Source organism: Emys orbicularis, chromosome 1 (assembly GCF_028017835.1).
Source record: "Emys orbicularis isolate rEmyOrb1 chromosome 1, rEmyOrb1.hap1, whole genome shotgun sequence".
Lineage (NCBI taxonomy): Eukaryota > Metazoa > Chordata > Testudines > Emydidae > Emys > Emys orbicularis.
In genome coordinates this window covers 359,256,109-359,274,332 of record NC_088683.1, presented here as the reverse complement: position 1 = coordinate 359,274,332, position 18,224 = coordinate 359,256,109, and the positions used below count along the sequence as shown (strand labels likewise).

The window sequence follows — 18,224 nt, the reverse complement described above, 5'->3', positions numbered from 1 at the left end:
GCCTGATTGGGTAGTACCAGTGGGGAACGTGGTACGATGGAGTCGGCGCCTGATTGGGTAGTACCAGTGGGGGACGTGGTACGATGGAGTCGGCGCCTGATTGGGTAGTACCAGTGGGGGACGTGGTACGATGGAGTCGGCGCCTGATTGGATAGTACCAGTGGGGGACGTGGTACGATGGAGTCGGCGCCTGATTGGGTAGTACCAGTGGGGGACGTGGCACGATGGAGTCGGCGCCTGATTGGGTAGTACCAGTGGGGGACGTGGCACGATGGAGTCGGCGCCTGATTGGGTAGTACCAGTGGGGGACGTGGTACGATGGAGTCGGCGCCTGATTGGGTAGTACCAGTGGGGGACGTGGTACGATGGAGTTGGCGCCTGATTGGGTAGTACCAGTGGGGAACGTGGTACGATGGAGTTGGCGCCTGATTGGGTAGTACCAGTGGGGGATGTGGTACGATGGAGTCGGTGCCTCGTTGGCGTGAGGTACCAGTGGGGAACGTGGTACGATGGAGTCGGCGCCTGGTTGGGTAGTACCAGTGGGGGACGTGGTACGATGGAGTCGGCGCCTGGTTGGGTAGTACCAGTGGGGGCGTGGTACGATGGAGTCGGTGCCTAGTTGGCATGAGGTACCAGTGGGGAACGTGGTACGATGGAGTTGGCGCCTGATTGGTAGTACCAGTGGGGGACGTGGTACGATGGAGTCGGTGCCTAGTTGGCGTGAGGTACCAGTGGGGAACGTGGTACGATGGAGTTGGCGCCTGATTGGGTAGTACCAGTGGGGGACGTGGTACGATGGAGTTGGCGCCTGATTGGGTAGTACCAGTGGGGGACGTGGTACGATGGAGTTGGCGCCTGATTGGGTAGTACCAGTGGGGGACGTGGTACGATGGAGTCGGTGCCTAGTTGGCGTGAGGTACCAGTGGGGAACGTGGTACGATGGAGTTGGCGCCTGATTGGTAGTACCAGTGGGGGACGTGGTACGATGGAGTCGGTGCCTAGTTGGCGTGAGGTACCAGTGGGGAACGTGTTACGATGGAGTCGGCGCCTGATTGGGTAGTACCAGTGGGGGACGTGGTACGATGGAGTCGGCGCCTGATTGGATAGTACCAGTGGGGAACGTGGTACGATGGAGTCGGCGCCTGATTGGGTAGTACCAGTGGGGAACGTGGTACGATGGAGTCGGCGCCTGATTGGGTAGTACCAGTGGGGGACGTGGTACGATGGAGTCGGCGCCTGATTGGGTAGTACCAGTGGGGGACGTGGTACGATGGAGTCGGCGCCTGATTGGATAGTACCAGTGGGGGACGTGGTACGATGGAGTCGGCGCCTGATTGGGTAGTACCAGTGGGGGACGTGGCACGATGGAGTCGGCGCCTGATTGGGTAGTACCAGTGGGGGACGTGGCACGATGGAGTCGGCGCCTGATTGGGTAGTACCAGTGGGGGACGTGGTACGATGGAGTCGGCGCCTGATTGGGTAGTACCAGTGGGGGACGTGGTACGATGGAGTCGGCGCCTGATTGGGTAGTACCAGTGGGGGACGTGGTACGATGGAGTCGGCGCCTGATTGGGTAGTACCAGTGGGGGACGTGGTACGATGGAGTCGGCGCCTGATTGGGTAGTACCAGTGGGGAACGTGGTACGATGGAGTTGGCGCCTGGTTGGCGTGATGTACCAGTGGGGGATGCAGTGCGGGGGGAGTCGGCGCGTGGTTGCCGTGAGGTCCCAGGGCGGTTTTGCGGCCTGACTTAGTTGGGAGTCCCCAATGGGGTGAAGCGTTGGAGTTCTTGGTCCTCCAGTTCCTAGAGAGGCCTTTAGCCTAACTCCCGATAAGACGCTGCGCGGGGCCCCTCTCACCCCATTTCTCCCCTGTGGGTGCTGCTAGTACCTGTGCTTCCCTCGCCATCGTCCTGGGGAACGTCAGCCCCTGGAGGGATCTCTGCGCGCTGGCTATCAGGACCACAAGGCAGCCGCCATGTTGTCTTCTCCCCCTTCAGTCTCCATAGCAACAGGGACGCTCCCGAGGCCTCTAACAGATCAAGCCACGCAAAAAACTACGTATCCCGGGGTGCGCCGGGGCGCGCGCTTCCGGTCACGTGCCCCAAGCGGCGGAAGCTGTAGTTTTCTTTGGCGGCAGACGTGCTAGAAATCCCGTCAGCCCCTGCGCGGCTGCTCTGCGCAGCCAATCGCCGGCGCACAGGTCGCCCCGAGCCGCGGGAGGGGGCGGGGTGGAGGGAGGAGAGAAGATGGCGGCGAAGGGCGGCAAGAACGGGCTGCTGGAGAAGGTAGCGGGCTGGGGGGGGGGAAGGCGGGCTCGGGGCGCCCCGCGGCTGGGACCAGGGGCCTTTGGCTCAGGCGCTGCAGCCCGGGGCCAGGCCCCTCCCCTCGGGGGGCCTCTGTGGGGGACACCCGGAACTGACCCCCCAGAGCCTCCTCCTCTGCCCCCCCCCGGCATCCCCCTCACTGGGTACAGGCTGCTCCCTGCCCCCCAGAGCCGCCTCCTCTGCCCCCCCCCGGCATCCCCCTCACTGGGTGCAGACTGCTCCCTGCCCCCCAGAGCCGCCTCCTCTGCCCCCCCCCCCCCGGCATCCCCCTCACTGGGTGCAGGCTGCTCCCTGCCCCCCAGAGCCGCCTCCTCTGCCCCCCCCCCCGACATCCCCCTCACTGGGTGCAGGCTGCTCCCTGCCCCCCCAGAGCCGCCTCCTCTGCCCCCCCCCCCGGCATCCCCCTCACTGGGTGCAGGCTGCTCCCTGCCCCCCCAGAGCCGCCTCCTCTGCCCCCCCCCCGGCATCCCCCTCACTGGGTGCAGACTGCTCCCTGCCCCCCAGAGCCGCCTCCTCTGCCCCCCCCCCCCGACATCCCCCTCACTGGGTGCAGGCTGCTCCCTGCCCCCCCAGAGCCGCCTCCTCTGCCCCCCCCCCCGGCATCCCCCTCACTGGGTGCAGGCTGCTCCCTGCCCCCCCAGAGCCGCCTCCTCTGCCCCCCCCCGGCATCCCCCTCACTGGGTGCAGACTGCTCCCTGCCCCCCAGAGCCGCCTCCTCTGCCCCCCCCCCGGCATCCCCCTCACTGGGTGCAGGCTGCTCCCTGCCCCCCAGAGCCGCCTCCTCTGCCCCCCCCCCCGGCATCCCCCTCACTGGGGGCAGGCTGCTCCCTGCCCCCCAGAGCCGCCTCCTCTGCCCGCCCCCCCCCCCCGGCATCACCCTCACTGGGTGCTGACTGCTCCCTGCCCCCCCAGAGCCGCCTCCTCTGCCCCCCCCCCGACATCCCCCTCACTGGGTGCAGGCTGCTCCCTGCCCCCCCAGAGCCGCCTCCTCTGCCCCCCCCCCCCGGCATCCCCCTCACTGGGTGCAGGCTGCTCCCTGCCCCCCCAGAGCCGCCTCCTCTGCCCCCCCCCCGGCATCCCCCTCACTGGGTGCAGACTGCTCCCTGCCCCCCAGAGCCGCCTCCTCTGCCCCCCCCCCCGACATCCCCCTCACTGGGTGCAGGCTGCTCCCTGCCCCCCCCAGAGCCGCCTCCTCTGCCCCCCCCCCCGGCATCCCCCTCACTGGGTGCAGGCTGCTCCCTGCCCCCCCAGAGCCGCCTCCTCTGCCCCCCCCCCGGCATCCCCCTCACTGTGTGCAGACTGCTCCCTGCCCCCCAGAGCCGCCGCCTCAGGCCCCCCCCCGACATCCCCCTCACTGGGTGCAGGCTGCTTCCTGCCCCCCCAAAGCCGCCTCCTCTGCCCCACCCCCGGCATCCCCCTCACTGAGTGCAGGCTGCTCCCTGCCCCCCCCCCCCCCCCCCCGCCCAGAGCTTCCTCCTCTGCCCCACCCCCGGCATCCCCCTCACTGAGTGCAGGCTGCTCCCTGCCCCCCCCCCCGCCCAGAGCTTCCTCCTCTGCCCCACCCCCGGCATCCCCCTCACTGAGTGCAGGCTGTTCCCTGTCCCCCAGAGCAACCTCCTCTCCCCCCCCCCCCCGGCATCCCCCTCACTGGGTGCAGGCTGCTCCCTGCCCCCCAGAGCTGCCTCCTTTGCCCCCCCCTCCCCAGCATCCCCCTCACTGAGTGCAGGCTGCTCCCTGCTCCTCAGAGCTGCCTCCTCTGCCCCCCCCTTGGCATCCCCCTCACTGGGTGCAGGCCGATCCCCACCCAGAGCCGCCTCCTCTACCCCCCCGTCCCCCCATCACTGGCTGCAGGCTGGTCCCTGCTCCTCCACCCCAGCCATCTCCTGTGTGCCCCCAGGGATCCCCCTCACTGGGCACAGGTTGATCCTGGCGCACTCTCTCCCCTTTGAACCCTGAGGTGGGAGCCCTGGCCCCTTAGAGCATTACCTCCATGAGCCCTGGTATAGGGGCACAGACATCCATCTGGTGCTGGTCCTGTGACCCTCGGCACAGGAGTCCTGGCACCCACACCCTCACAGAAGAACATCCTTCACACCCTGTATCTGAGTGTTGAGAGACCTCTACATGGCTGTCTCACCATGAGTATAGAAGCAGGGCTTTTTGCACCCATATGTGCTCCCCTTTCCCCACTTTGAATATAGGAGGGGGGCTCTTTGGTCCCATAAGGCTTCCTCACCTATGTACATTGAAATGGTGATTTTGGCATGTATATGCCACATGTGAGCATTGAAACAGGGCTGTCTGCTCAAGCAAGCCCTCTGCTGCCAACATCACATTTCGCAATTCACATGCTCCTCTCCAGGCACTCTTTAGTACCAACCCTGCTTCATGGAGCATTTTGCTATCGGAATCTACGCCGCACAGAGGTGTGGTTCTGTAAATGCACATTTGAAATAATGGACAGCTGTAACTGGTCCCTCTGCTTTGTTCCTTTTCGGTGTTGTCTCTTTGCCTGGCATGTGCAGCATATGGTAGGAAGTAAAATGCAGAAGTAACAAAACATAGGAAACTAAGGCTGGTCTACACTAGGAGCATATTGCTGGTACAGCTATACAAGATCAGCAAAGCGCTCCTAGTATGACTTCAGCTTATGTCAGCATTGCTTATTCCAAATGCCCAGCACCACCACCTTACTCTGAGCAAAATAAGCTCTGCTGGCAAAAGTGCGAGTTTTGCTGGTATAAGCGGTGTCCACAATAGGGGCTTTTACTGGCACAGTTTTGTCAATTACAGATTGTACCTCATTGTACTCCTGACAGACATAGCTATACTGGGAAAAGTTTGTAGTGTAGATCTGGCCTAATGCATATGGTTATTAATATGAAGTGGGTTTGGTGATCTCAGCCCAGTTTTGAAGGGCAAGGTGTTTGCCTCTTTATTTCTCCCTTTCTCTGCACCAGCTTTGACTTTGGCCTGGAATGGGACAATCGAGTTTGAGATCAAGATATCCTGTAGGTTATTATTATTATCCTGTAGGGTCCAGGTTTTTAGAGCTGCAGTCATCTCTTAAAAACACTTGCGTTAACTGTTGCCATGAACAATGTGGGTTTTTTTTTTTTAAATTAAATACTTCCAAGTTTCTTGCTGCAAGCAAATGTGTTTAATTTTCGGATTTCAAATGGCAGCAGTTTGTGGTTTTTAGTGTGATGCCTTCTGGAAGTATCCTCATTATTTTCAATGTGCTTGGTAAGCACTTAATTGTGGTTATTTAAAGTGCAACCAAAGCCAATGTGCGCTGGGGAATATAAATATCTTTATCTTCTGAAATGGCGACTGTCCAGTTGGTGCAGAAACTGAGTCATTCAGTAACAGTGCATTAAATCTGTTGGAAACCCTAACTATAAGCTGGTGTATCCTCCTCAGGATTTCTGTTTGCATGCGTGCACACACTCTTACCTGAGACCTGTTCTTTCTCAGCCATGTTGATTCTTTCTGGGATGCTTTGGATGGCTTTAATGAAACCTGATCTCAGGGAGCAAAGCAGTTGGGGTACATGTTGGTGAGGCAATATCTGGAGAACTGTTGGTGTCTGAATGTGTTTGGTTACAAGGGTTTGTATTCAGATTTACAGAAGAGCTAAGACTAAGATCAGGAGGTATGCCATGGCAAGGAACAAATATTTAGCACACTTCTAGTGTTTTATAAATATACTGTCAGGTAGAACTTTTCTGAGTACCTTGCATACTGACTACTCCATACTTTCTTGCTCCATTAGTAGGGCTTGCAGTTCATCTTGGACAATAAGCTAGATCGGGTCCAGATTTTGATAGCCACAACCTGACAGATTTCAGAGTAGTAGCCGTGTTAGTGTGTATCCGCAAAAAGAATAGGAGTACTTGTGGCACCTTAGAGACTAACAAATTTATTGTAGCATAAGCTTTCGTGGGCTACAGCTCACTTCATCAGATGCATGTAGCTGGAAAATACAGAAGGAAGATATATATATATACACAGGGAACATGAAACAATGGGTGTTACCATACACATTATAAGGAGAGTGATCAGTTAAGGTGAGCTGTTGTCAGCAGGAGAGAAAAATAACTGTTTGTGGTGGTTATGAAAATGGCCCATTTCCAGCACTTGACAAGGAGATATAAGGAACTGTAGGGGGGGGGAAAGATAAGCATGTCTCTCTAGTTGAGTTGAAATAGTTTTATTACAACCATAATCTACATACGATGCTGACTTGTTCCTATTGGCTATTTAACCTCATGTGGAGGAGAGGGTGCCAACCATTCTTAAACATGCAGATGTTCGCTCCATCTTCAAGGTCTGAATCCCTCTCTTTTGATGTTGTAGTGTAAGATGGGAGTCAATTAGTGGTGATGACATGCTGTCATCCCTTAGGGATTTGACATATATCATCTTTTGAGGGCTGATCTGAGCTCCCCTGTTGCTCCATGTAGTAGAGGCCCATTGGTGAAATTACTTCCAAATATAAGATAGAGTATCTGATGTTTCCTCATTTATGCCCCTTGCTTGTTGAGGAGACTTGCTTCCAAGCAGTGAGGTGGTTTAAGAACTTGGGTGTCACTTTCACTCAGTCCTTGTCATAGAAGGTTGTGGGTTGGATGTAGTATACAAGTGGGTTTTACTGGAGCGACTTGTGCAGGAAGATCCTTGTTTATCCTGGGATGACCTTGCAAGACATCTGATTATTTATGTCTACAGCACCCCAACATGTGCTGTGTGCCTCCTAGAAATACGTGAAAAGACAAGTTCACTCTCTTAAAAATGCCCCAATCTAATAAAATAAGAATGACAGGGTGAAAGGGGTGAGGAAGGACCAAGATAAAGATCATGCGGTGACTTAATTCTGACATGTGAACATGTTGAATTCCTTCCATAATGGGGTATTTTTTGTGTGTGTTAACTTGCCGAGATGCAGGATTTGAGGAAGGATTAACATGGTGGTAGTTTACACAAATGAGTCTTGGCGTTACTGTAAGCACTTGGGTACTGGGAGGGGTGGAAGCATATAAGTACAGAAGAACCTCAGAGTTACAAAACACTAGAGTTATGAAATGACCAGTCAACCACACACCTCATTTGGAACCAGAAGATGCAGTCAGGCAGCAGCAGAAACCAAAAAAGAAAGCAAATTCAGTACAGTACTGTGTTAAACATGCACTACTAAAAAATAAAGGGAAAGCAGCATTTTTCTTCTTCATAGTAAAGTTTCATAGCTGTATTAAGTCAATGTTCAGTTGTAAACTTTTGAAAGAATAATCATAAAGTTTTATTCAGTTACGAACCACCTCCATTCCCGTGGTGTTAGTAACTCTGAGATTCTACTGTACCTAGCCTCTAAAAGAGATTACCACCTGTCAGCAGGGCTTCTCCATTGCTGCTGCCTCCTGAACAAACTGCTGTGCATTTTCTAGGGTTGGCATGGGGGTAGCTACACATGCAAAAAAACAAAAAAAGTAAAAGAGGGGTAAATCCTAACCCACTGGGTTGAGGCAAAATTCATTAATGTGAGGCACTCGGTTACTAAAGCAGTGAGCAATATAGACCAACATGTCAATAAACAAACATTTTTAATACAATCAAGTTCATCTCCATATTCATCGTCTATCCCTAATTGTCCTATAATGGACACCTGTGAATTCTTACACATTTCATGAGAGGGATTCTTTTATTAGAACACAGACATTTTATTCAGTGGTTCAAATGTTCAGAGATCATTTTTAACATAAGTTAATATTAAATGTTTAATCATGAAACATGGAGACAACTTCCCTTTAAATATCGCTGGATTCCAAGTGTCACTTTTTCCCTTCATTTCATGTCTTAGGAACAAGCCCAGGAATACAGTAATGACTTTGTGGAGAGAACTAGTTATTGTCGCTTCAGAAAAAATATTTGTTCTGGTAATTTAATAAAGGGCACATAGAAATAATTGAGAATTTCTCTGATTTTTCACAGTTCATCTCAAAGCGGGCAGATCAGTTCCAAAAAGAGACTTTTATATGGCTTGTTGAAGTTACCTGTTGTATCAAATTTGTTCAATTTCACAAGTAAAAAGCTAGTTTTTCTATCAGCCCTGAAAATTCAGCCTCTCTTCTTCTTGTACTTCACCCCCAGTAACAAAGATTCTGCAGGTCAAATGACACTTTTGCCTCTTTGTAACACTGTTGGTTCCATTGGGTTCTATGGGTGTAATAGAAGACAGAACGTGGTCCTGCAATTGACAGTTCACAGTTCTAGTCTGTACATCAGCAACAGAACAGGATCAAGCTATTCTATGTTGACTCTGCAGGTCTAACAGTAATAACTTATTTTTGACACTTGAGTGACACACACAGCAGATCTGTAGCATAAGAAGCTGCCATTTTTACGTAATTTCTTTTTGGAACAGTAATACATTTTAAGGCTCTAGTAATCAAAATACAACCGCTTGTAGGCAAGTAACTTCCCACAAAACTTTTGGATTCCACCCCCCACACCACCCAATTGAGAAATGGAGCCTAGATGTTCTGGCGAAGGATGAATAGGAAATGCTTGTGTGCAGTCATGACATTTGAATTATTTTCTTCTAGCTCCTTTTGGTTTCTCTTTCTGCCAACAGATAAGGAGGAATGGGGGACTCAGAGGTGGTGTGGGGATGTGAAGCTTACTCAAGGTTTGGCTACCAATCTAGTTATTAGAAAGAAAATCAGAAATCCTTCCCCCTCAACCTTTTTCACTTTCCCCTCTGTCCCCCCATCCCAAACACATGCGTTCAACTAAATCCCTGTGGATGATCTAATATGGAGGGTGGAAAAAATCTAAAAATCATTGACTTGTATGCCTTTATAATCTGTGGGAAAAGGTTTTCTCACCTATGATTCATTCTATACTAACCTTAGCATTGCTGTAAAAATCGGGGTCCAGTGGCCTTCCATAAATATCTTCTATTTTAAACTTACCCCAAAACAAGGGCTATGTTCACTACTGGCCCTTTGAGTTAAATACTAAGGGCCTGTTACTATTCTGCCTTGTAAAATCAGCTCCTGCACTTGCACATGTGCTGAAGTTTCCTAGGCATTCAGCGATTCATGCCTGTGTGTCTCAGAGCAGAATTGTATGATTATTTTTCAGTGCCTGTAGGAGTAAATCAGGACAAACATCTTCTTTTAAAATACACCTCTACCCTGATATAACGTGACCTGATATAACATGAATTCCGCGGTAAAGCAGCGCTCCGGGCGGGGCGGGGCCGCGCACTCCGGTGGATCAAATCAAGTTTGATATAACGCGGTTTCACCTATAATGCGGTAAGATTTTTTGGCTCCCGAGGACAGCGTTATATCGAGGTAGAGGTGTAGTTTATTTTAACCCGAGAGAGATATGTGCTCTTCTGGCACTAAATCGGTAAACTGTCTTGTGAACTTCACCTTGGGGAAATAATGCAAGTTCAGAATATCTCCTACCAGAATCTAACATATGTGGTCCAAGTCCCATCGAAATATCGGGCTATTTAAAATACACACAGCTCAAAGCAGTACTGCAAAGTCCCGCCAAATGAATGTAAGACCGATATTGCTAAGAGTTTTATGAACTTTAGGGAGAGAGTTAACTCTTTCATTACACATAGGCAGTTATACTTGGCCCATCATAAGCAATAGGGTCGCATCTCTGGGCGACAACTTGTGGGAAATTTGAATGTAATAATAATACACAACTCGTACATAGCAGTTTTTATCAGTAGATCTCAAAGCGCTTTACGAAGGAGGTCAAAGTCATTATCCCCATTTTACATGGGGGAAACTGAGGCACCGAGGGGCTAAGTAACTTGCCCAAGGCCACCCAGCACACAGTGGCAGAGCTGGGAATAGCACCCAGGTCTCCAGAGTTCCAGTCCAGTGCTCTTTCCACTAGCTCACACTGCCAAGTGGCTAGATGGCCAGCGTATAGCTGGGTTAAAAGAGTGGGGATTATTTTTGTCCTTGTTTTCTTAAAAAAATCTCTCATTAGTCTAGAGCAGGATTCTCAAACTTCATTGCACCGCGACCCCCTTCTGACAACAAAAATTACAATACGACTCCAGGAGGGGGGACTGAAGTCTGAGCCCAGCCAAGCCCCGCTGCCGTGGGGGTCGGAGGGCAAAGCCAAAGGGCTTCAGCCCTGGGTGGGGGGCCTGTAACCTGAGCCCCACCGCCCAGGGCTGAAGCCTTCAGGCTTTGGCTTCAGCCCCGGGCGGTCGGGCTTGGGCTTCAGCTTCAGTCCCAGGCAGTGGGACTCCAGCCGTGGGCCCCAGCAAGTCTAACACCAGCCCTGGTGACCCCATTAAAATGGGGTTGCGACCCACTTTGAGGTCCCATCCCACAGTTTGAGAACTGCTGGTCTAGGGTCTGAGTGAGAAACTTGTCGTTTCTTCTTATTTGTATGTGCCATTAAATTGTCCTCATCAGATTCCTGATTTCCCCCCCACCCTCAGATTTCACCTGTGTTGGCAGAGAGTGCGTGTGTGTGTGTGAGAGAGAGAGAGTTTTCATAGCAAATGCAAGTACTTTGGAAGATTTGATGGAAAAGAATTAACAAATCATCCAGCATCATTAAAATTCCTATCACTGGCAGTGACATCTGTTGACAAAGGCAAGCATAGGACTGAAATTAAAATCACTCCCCATTTTAAATTGTCGCTTTACGGGATCATTTCTACAGCGCTGTTTATGAGACTCATCAGATTAAACCTTTTCAAAACTTGGTATAGCATGGCCACAACAATAAAATCTACTAAATCTGAGGTCTGCTTTGAAAAAAGCCTGCTTGGAAGGTCTAACATCATGTTGAATTGCGGTGCAATCCACTTACATACTGCAGCACAATTGTGTAATAGATACTAGATTTTGTTAATCTTTGGACAGTCATTCATATACAGATACTTGCTATGGAGCACTTCCTTTGAGTTTGGCTTTGAGCTACCATTTGCTATTATCTTCCTATTCAGTATAGAAACAAATAAAATATTTATCCATGCCAAGTTCTTGGAAGTGACTTGATTTCTCAATTTGCATTGCAGTGGAGGATTGATGACAAACCAGTAAAAATTGACAAGTGGGATGGATCAGCTGTGAAAAATTCTTTGGATGATTCTGCCAAAAAGGTATATTCTGACTGACTGACTGTGCTAGCCTCCCGATGGGCCTTTTGAAATCACTGCAGGTGGGATCCACAAAGGTACTTAGGTGCCTAAGTTCCATTTTTAGGCGCTATTGTGGGGCACAATAGATGCCTCTAGCCCAGTAGATGCCTAAACTCACTTGGCATCTAAGTTTTTTCCCTCTGGGCATGCTCACTGCCGCTTCACTCTAGGCACCTGGGCGCCTGTTTCCTTCCTGAACATATGCACTACTGCTTTCTGGTAGGTATTTGGAGACTTATCCCCACCTCAGCCCCAAAGCCCTTCACAAACCAGGAAAGACAGGTGTTCGGTCCCCTAAGTCATGTGCGAGGGCCCAATCCTGTTGGCACCCTCTGAGCACACCTTCCCGATTGAACTTACCCGAGGTGCCCACACAAAACAGCCAGGGGTGGAAAGACCTCCCTTATAACCTTGAGCCTAGCGGATAGGGTACTCACCCAGGGTGTGGGGGACCCCCAGTTCAAGTCGTTCCACCGCCCTTTGTACAGGGAGCAGCCACCTCTCAGGTGAGTGCCCTAGCTACCAGGCTATGGGATATTCTGTTGTGATTTCCTCAATGTCGCCTCCTGCAGTTGTTCCACTTGAATTAAGCAATGGAATACTTCAATATTAATTGGGCCAGTGACCGAATTAGAATGCCTGTGTAGCCTAGTAGTTATGGCACGCACCGGAGAGGTGGCAGATCCCTGTTCAAATCCCATTTTCCCCTCAGGAGGAGGAAGGACATGATCCAGGAGTCTCCCCTATCCTGTGGGAGTACCCTAGCCACTAGGCTAATGGGTTGTATGTAATGGCCCTCCCCTCCTTGGCCATTTTGTTTCAAGTCCTGCATACAATTTACACCCATCTTCTCCTGGTTTGTGAATCACAAGCAGAGCTGGGCGCCTCCCTGCAGCCCAGACTTAGGAGCCTGTATCTGTGAGTGGGGCAGGGCTTAGCACCTCCTCCTCCCCCTCTGGTTGGCATAGAATCATAGACTATCAGGGTTGGAAGGGACCTCAGGAGGTATCTAGTCCCACCCCCTGCTCAAAGCAGGACCAATCCCCAAGTAGGCTGATTTAGGTGGCTCTGCACCTGGCAGGCTGGCTTTGGTGGATCGCCTTGCTTAGGCGCCTGACTCTCCCTGTTCATCATATAGGGAGCCTAGGTGCCTAACCCAGCTTGGGGGGGTTGCACTGTTGCTCCTGTGACTTTTCTAGGTGCCCTCAGTGTTGCAACACTTGAGTCCCTTTACGGATTCCACCTTGGAGCCTCGTTCTGTACAGAACTCTCATGAAAGTCAATGACAGATCTGTATGCAGACATTTCCAGGATCAGACTCCTATTGAGTGTCTCCTCCTAGAGCTGTGGATGACTCAGAAATCACTTGCTTCCAACTCAATTACTATGTCATTTTGCATTAATAACATTGGTTAGTTAGCCTTAAAATGGCTTTTACTTGTGTCAGTGAAAAGTGTAAAGAACATATGTACATTTAAAGACTATTTAAATTAGATATAAAAAATATCTAAAGTTGCAGCATTCTCACCACGTTTATTGCTGTTTCTGTGACGCTCCTGGATTTGAATGGATTTTCCCCTTTCTGATGCTTTAATTAAAATCATCTGGATTATGCAGTTAAAATTAGTGCATCTATAGAGAATTAATTTAAGTCGTCTTTGGAAGCCATCTGTAAAAGTAGCCAAGTGTACAATAAACTGGGCTCTTTGCTTTCCCATCAGGTTCTCCTGGAAAAGTACAAGTATGTGGAGAATTTCTGTTTGATCGATGGCCGCCTCATCATCTGCACAGTCTCCTGTCTCTTTGCCGTCGTGGCTTTGATTTGGGATTATCTGCATCCCTTTCCTGAATCTAAACCTGTTCTCGCTTTCTGTGTGGTATCATATCCTTTCCTGTGTGCTGCAGGTTTAAGACATGTGTTTGTCTTCCCCCAACAAGTAAAAAAAAATCCATAATTGTCTTTCCCTCTTTTAGCAGACATAGAAGTAAAATTGATAGGTCCTGTCTGAATTTCACACACAGTGGGACTTACCGGGTTTCTACTTTAGTATTTTATTTTAACATACGAGGCCTCTTCCGCTTTATTTTAGTGTAAGAAACTTGTATTTCTGTAGACAGACTCCTATAGCACCAGCTGCTTCCTGTGATACTACAGATCAGGTGCTGGGAGTGAAATGGCAAGCAGGAGCAATTGTCAGAGGCTGCCATCAAGGAATAACAGGCAGCATAAAAATTGGGAAGAGGACAGCAGTATAAATGTAAGTTACATTTAGAGCCCAGTTAGTAAATCTGAAGTATTGAGTAACTTTTACCATTCTGGTTTTTTTCAGCCACATACTCTGCCCTTCTGAATACTGACTTTGTTTCTGCTGTTTGGCTATAGGAGTGAGTTAGTGCAGATAATTCAGGATACCATGTCCAGAGTGATGGCTAAAGGGTGCAGCATTTCTCTGTATATACAGCAATATACTGTTACTCTGTATATACAGCAATATACTGTTACTCTGTATATACAGCAATCTCTCTGAATTGTGCAGATAGTCTCAGGGGGGCAGTGTGGGCTGCTAAACTGAGCACAAAGCTGAGAGCCAGGAGTTTTGGGCTTCTAACCCCTACTATTCCACTGACCTGCTGAGTGACCCTAGACATAAGGATTATTTCCACTGCTTATTCTGCCTCAGGCTTTCCTGAGGCCTCCTTTAGATGTTGCCAATGAAATTTCAGTCAAGTAACTGAAAACACGATTTAGTCTTTTATATTCACGCTTAATTGTCTTTTAATCTTTTGAGTTTTCTATCTGACTCCTTGGTAAACCTCATTCAAGAGAGGTTCTGATAAACTTTTGCCCACCATTCATGTCAATTCAGGCATTGATCTGTGGTCTTGTGGCAGTGGGAAGATTTTTAAGAGCTAGAGATTGACACGTTCTATTTGCATTTAACTTGTTCAGACTAATAAAAATGTCAACCAAAAACCGAGCTCTAAATGATCTTGGCAGAAGCAATTAAATACCCCAGACGCTGTGTGGAGATGAATCATTTATTTGTATGCATTCCATTGTTCATGTGTCCTACTTGTTACTGTTGCATGGCTCTCGTATTCCCTGAATTTCTTTAACTTTCCCGAACTTATTTTGTGATGATGGGAATCCTGACCATCTATACCTCATACAAGGAGAAGAGCATTTTCCTGGTAGCACATCGAAAGGATCCTGCAGGGATGGACCCTGATGACATCTGGCAACTTTCCTCCAGTCTAAAAAGGTATTGTTGCTTCTAGAACCACAGTTACCAAAGGACCATAATGACAGAACATCCACGCCCTGCTGAGGCCTGTTGTTTGCCTACTTACTGTAGTTATTATGGGGCAGGAATGTCAGTTCTGCTCACTGTTAGGTCTGTCACCTTTCTCTGTGCAGATTTACTCAGAGCAGTACAGGAGCCAAATGGCTGGTGTAGCATAAGTCTTATGCAAAGGGTTATATATTACATCTGTGTCATGCACTGCATTGCCTCCCAATTGGCTTCTAGGCAATATTCAAAGTGTTGGTTCTATCAAAAGCCCTGAATGGTCTGAGACCTGCTTCCTTAGAGCCTGTCTCTCTCCCTGTGCTCTGTTGCCGTTAACACCCACATGGAATCACCCCAGAGGTTTTCTGCTCTCTGTATCAGTGTTTCTCAGCCCGTTGGTAGAGCCCTGTAGCGGGCATGGTATTGCCACCCTTACTTCTGCACTGCAGTGCTACCTTCAGAGCTGGAGGCCTGGCCAGCAGTCGCCACTGTTCAGCCGCCCAGTTCTGAAGGCCAAATTTGAGTCAGTGGCACTGCAACTCCAGGAGCCAGATCACGACTCCACACAAACAAATTTGGTCCAGTCGGGGGTGGAGGAGTGGGGGGGGCGGAGAGTCAAGCCCAGCCAGCCTCACCGCACTGGATTTGCCATTGTGGGATGAGTGCCGGGCAGGACCCAACCGGGGTGGGGGGGGGCAGGACACGACCGAAACCATCCCAGGGCCTCCACCCCCAGACTATTTACTGGGTAGCGACAGGCTATAAACGTTTACAAATGGGTCCTTCAGCCCTTAGAAAAGTAGACCCATTAACTCTATTTGCATGAATGCAGATTGCAGTATTGGACATTTAGTTGCTTTTACTTTAGCTCCTGTCATGATTTCTAGTTTTGAGATGGCTAAAATTTGTATGCAGTATACAGTTTTCTGTCTCCTATAACTAACATGTGGAACTCATGAGACCCCAGAGTTTAGCATGATTCAAAAAAGAAACTTTTTAAATGAAGAGAGGGTTAGCTTAGATAGGCTAAAAGAATAAGGGATATAAACCCTCACGCTTCAGGCATAAACCAATCATTGACTGATGGGTTAGGAAGGAATTTAGGAATCCTGTATCTTTAAAACATCTGGTACTGGCTGCTGTCAGATATGACACCAAAAGAGATGGGACACATGGCTATTCATATATATGCATATAGGGAGAGATGGTTGGTTCCCAGTTTGTGATGTAATTGTGCTTTCTATTCCTGGCCTGTAAAATATATTTTAATTAAAGTATAAAACAGTCAGACTTTTGGAGACACAAGCATTTTATTAACTGAAACAATAAAAGCAGAGCAGGAAGGAAGTGGGTGGGGGAGGGGGAGGGAGCGGGAGCAATGTTAGTTCACTTTTAAGGGCAGAGGAAATGCTTACGTGGAATTGGTTCATGTCATTTAAAACAGGGAGGCATTAACCCGAAGTGTGGCTTCTGAAAGTCTGGAATGTGGCCCAATTAGCCTCATCTTTGACTTAAAAACACAGTTTTCCTTAAAAGATCATACAGATACATATTAAAAAAAAAAAAACCCACCTAGAAACACACGTGGAAGGTGGAAATCTTCCATGGCTGTTGAACTGATCTCACGGCATGGACGCTGCCATTTTCAGGAAGTCAGGTCCATTGTGACATGGAGGGATTGATCTTTACTGACGTGAAGAAAGCCCCCTCTCTAAACTGTGATTCAGGTTCTCTTTCTGTGTCCCTTCAAGGTTTGATGACAAATACACCCTGAAATTGACTTTCATCAGCGGGAAAACCAAACAGCCGAGAGAAGCGGAGTTCACCAAATCTATCGCTAAATTCTTTGATGACAATGGAACATTAGTCATGGAGGTCTACGAACCGGAAATCTCCAAGCTTCATGACAGTTTGGCCACGGAAAAAAAAACAAAATAACTATTCCAATGGCCATCTTCCTGCGTGGATCATACTAAATTAATACCAATAAATAAAGTGAAATAGCAAAGAATGTTACTTGCCTCTGTTTTTGTCCTGAAATCCTATTTAATTCTGGATAAAGCAGGATTTTTAAACTTGGATCCGAGATCTTGAAGCTAATGCCTAGCTACAGACAGTCTTGATCTGTATGGTTGCAGTGTTTAACCTGCCTTTCAGGTTGCTCTGTCACTTTTGAGATGATGTTGGATGACATTTGACCTATCAAAGACCTTTAGGAGGGAGGTTTTTGCTCAATGCTGTATTGACTTCCTCCTTTTTACCTGGCAGTGCTTTATAGTATGTAGCTCTGTGCCATGCAGTGTTTGGGGGATTTTAGCATTCACATTTCGCTGACTTCATTTTATCCTTTTCGTAGTGAATCTTTGTTAGGAATTCAGGACAAAACCTTTATGTAAAACAACTCTGTCCATTCACAAACAAGTGTTTTCTTTATTTTTATATTTATCTGATTGGGGAGTGGGTGGGTGGGATCGATTTTTATATCAAATCCTTTTATCTATTGGAAGGGGAAAATATCGAGACTGCAAATATGCTACTTCTGTACGTTACAGCACGAAATTTATCGACAAGGTGAAAAAATAAAAGCAATGGCATTTTTAGAGCTGTAAATGTCCTTCATGTTTGTCCAACTGGCATATTTCGTATTGAGATTCTGTTCAGTTGTGTCCCTGATATAAACTGTCATTTTTCTAAATGATTTTTTTTTTCAATAAAAGGAAAGAACAGATGTGAAAACAGTGTTGCGGTCTTCATGGGGGAGAGATTAAAGGAGCACAATCATCTTGAAGATCACATTCCTGTCTAGAAAAACATGGTACCCACTACCACGTTACATACATACTTGAGATCACTAACACTGAAGAGTTAGACCCAGATCCACAAAGGAATTTACATGCTTATAGCCCTTCCCTTGCCATTTTGTGTGGAGTTAAGTGCACCGCTGCTGTTCTTGCTAGAAACTGCTTAGGCACCTGCGTCCAGAAGAGGGGTTTCCAGCTGTGAATCACAAGCACAGATAGGTGCCTCCATCCAGCTCGGACGTAGGTGCCTAACTTTTGAGAGGGATGGGGCTTAGGACACACCCCTCTCATCGGTGTCTGCTATTGGCTAGTTTAGAAGACTACCCCCCAGTGTGCTGGCATTTGTGGGTCTCATTCTCAGGGCCCAAACTCTCCCCATGCATAGCCTAGGCATCCAAGCCAGGGTTTGTGGATGCCCCAGTCCCTTTGTGGATTTGGGCCTTTGACTCCCTTCCGTTTGTGCATTTGACAGGACTTTCTCGGGAGTCCGTTTCACTGTTTCTTGGAGACTTCAAGAGCGAAACTGCCCAACTGAAAAGACTTTTATAACCATCAGCATCGTCTTGCAATGATTTGGAAAAAAAAAAAAAAAATTCAGTTTCAGAACAATTAAGTTG

The 18,224-nt window shown here is 48.9% G+C and overlaps 1 protein-coding gene across 1 annotated transcript; it reads left to right on the top strand.

Moving 5' to 3' along the window:
- Positions 1–2,218: 2,218 nt before the first annotated feature.
- On the top strand, positions 2,219–17,751 carry SPCS2 (signal peptidase complex subunit 2). Its single transcript, XM_065414473.1, has 5 exons — positions 2,219–2,287; positions 11,394–11,477; positions 13,238–13,398; positions 14,645–14,779; positions 16,558–17,751. The coding sequence occupies exons 1-5, from the start codon at positions 2,249–2,251 to the stop codon at positions 16,742–16,744; spliced, it is 606 nt and encodes a 201-aa protein (XP_065270545.1). The 5' UTR covers positions 2,219–2,248; the 3' UTR covers positions 16,745–17,751.
- The last annotated feature ends 473 nt before the right edge of the window (positions 17,752–18,224 follow it).

Bases quoted from the DNA above. Each gene is read 5' to 3' on its own strand.
- SPCS2 (XM_065414473.1), top strand. From the start codon at position 2,249: ATGGCGGCGAAGGGCGGCAAGAACGGGCTGCTGGAGAAG. The intron at 2,288-11,393 runs GTAGCGGGCTGG...TTTGCATTGCAG, and splicing joins AGAACGGGCTGCTGGAGAAG to TGGAGGATTGATGACAAACC. The intron at 13,399-14,644 runs ATATCCTTTCCT...ACTTTCCCGAAC, and splicing joins CTCGCTTTCTGTGTGGTATC to TTATTTTGTGATGATGGGAA.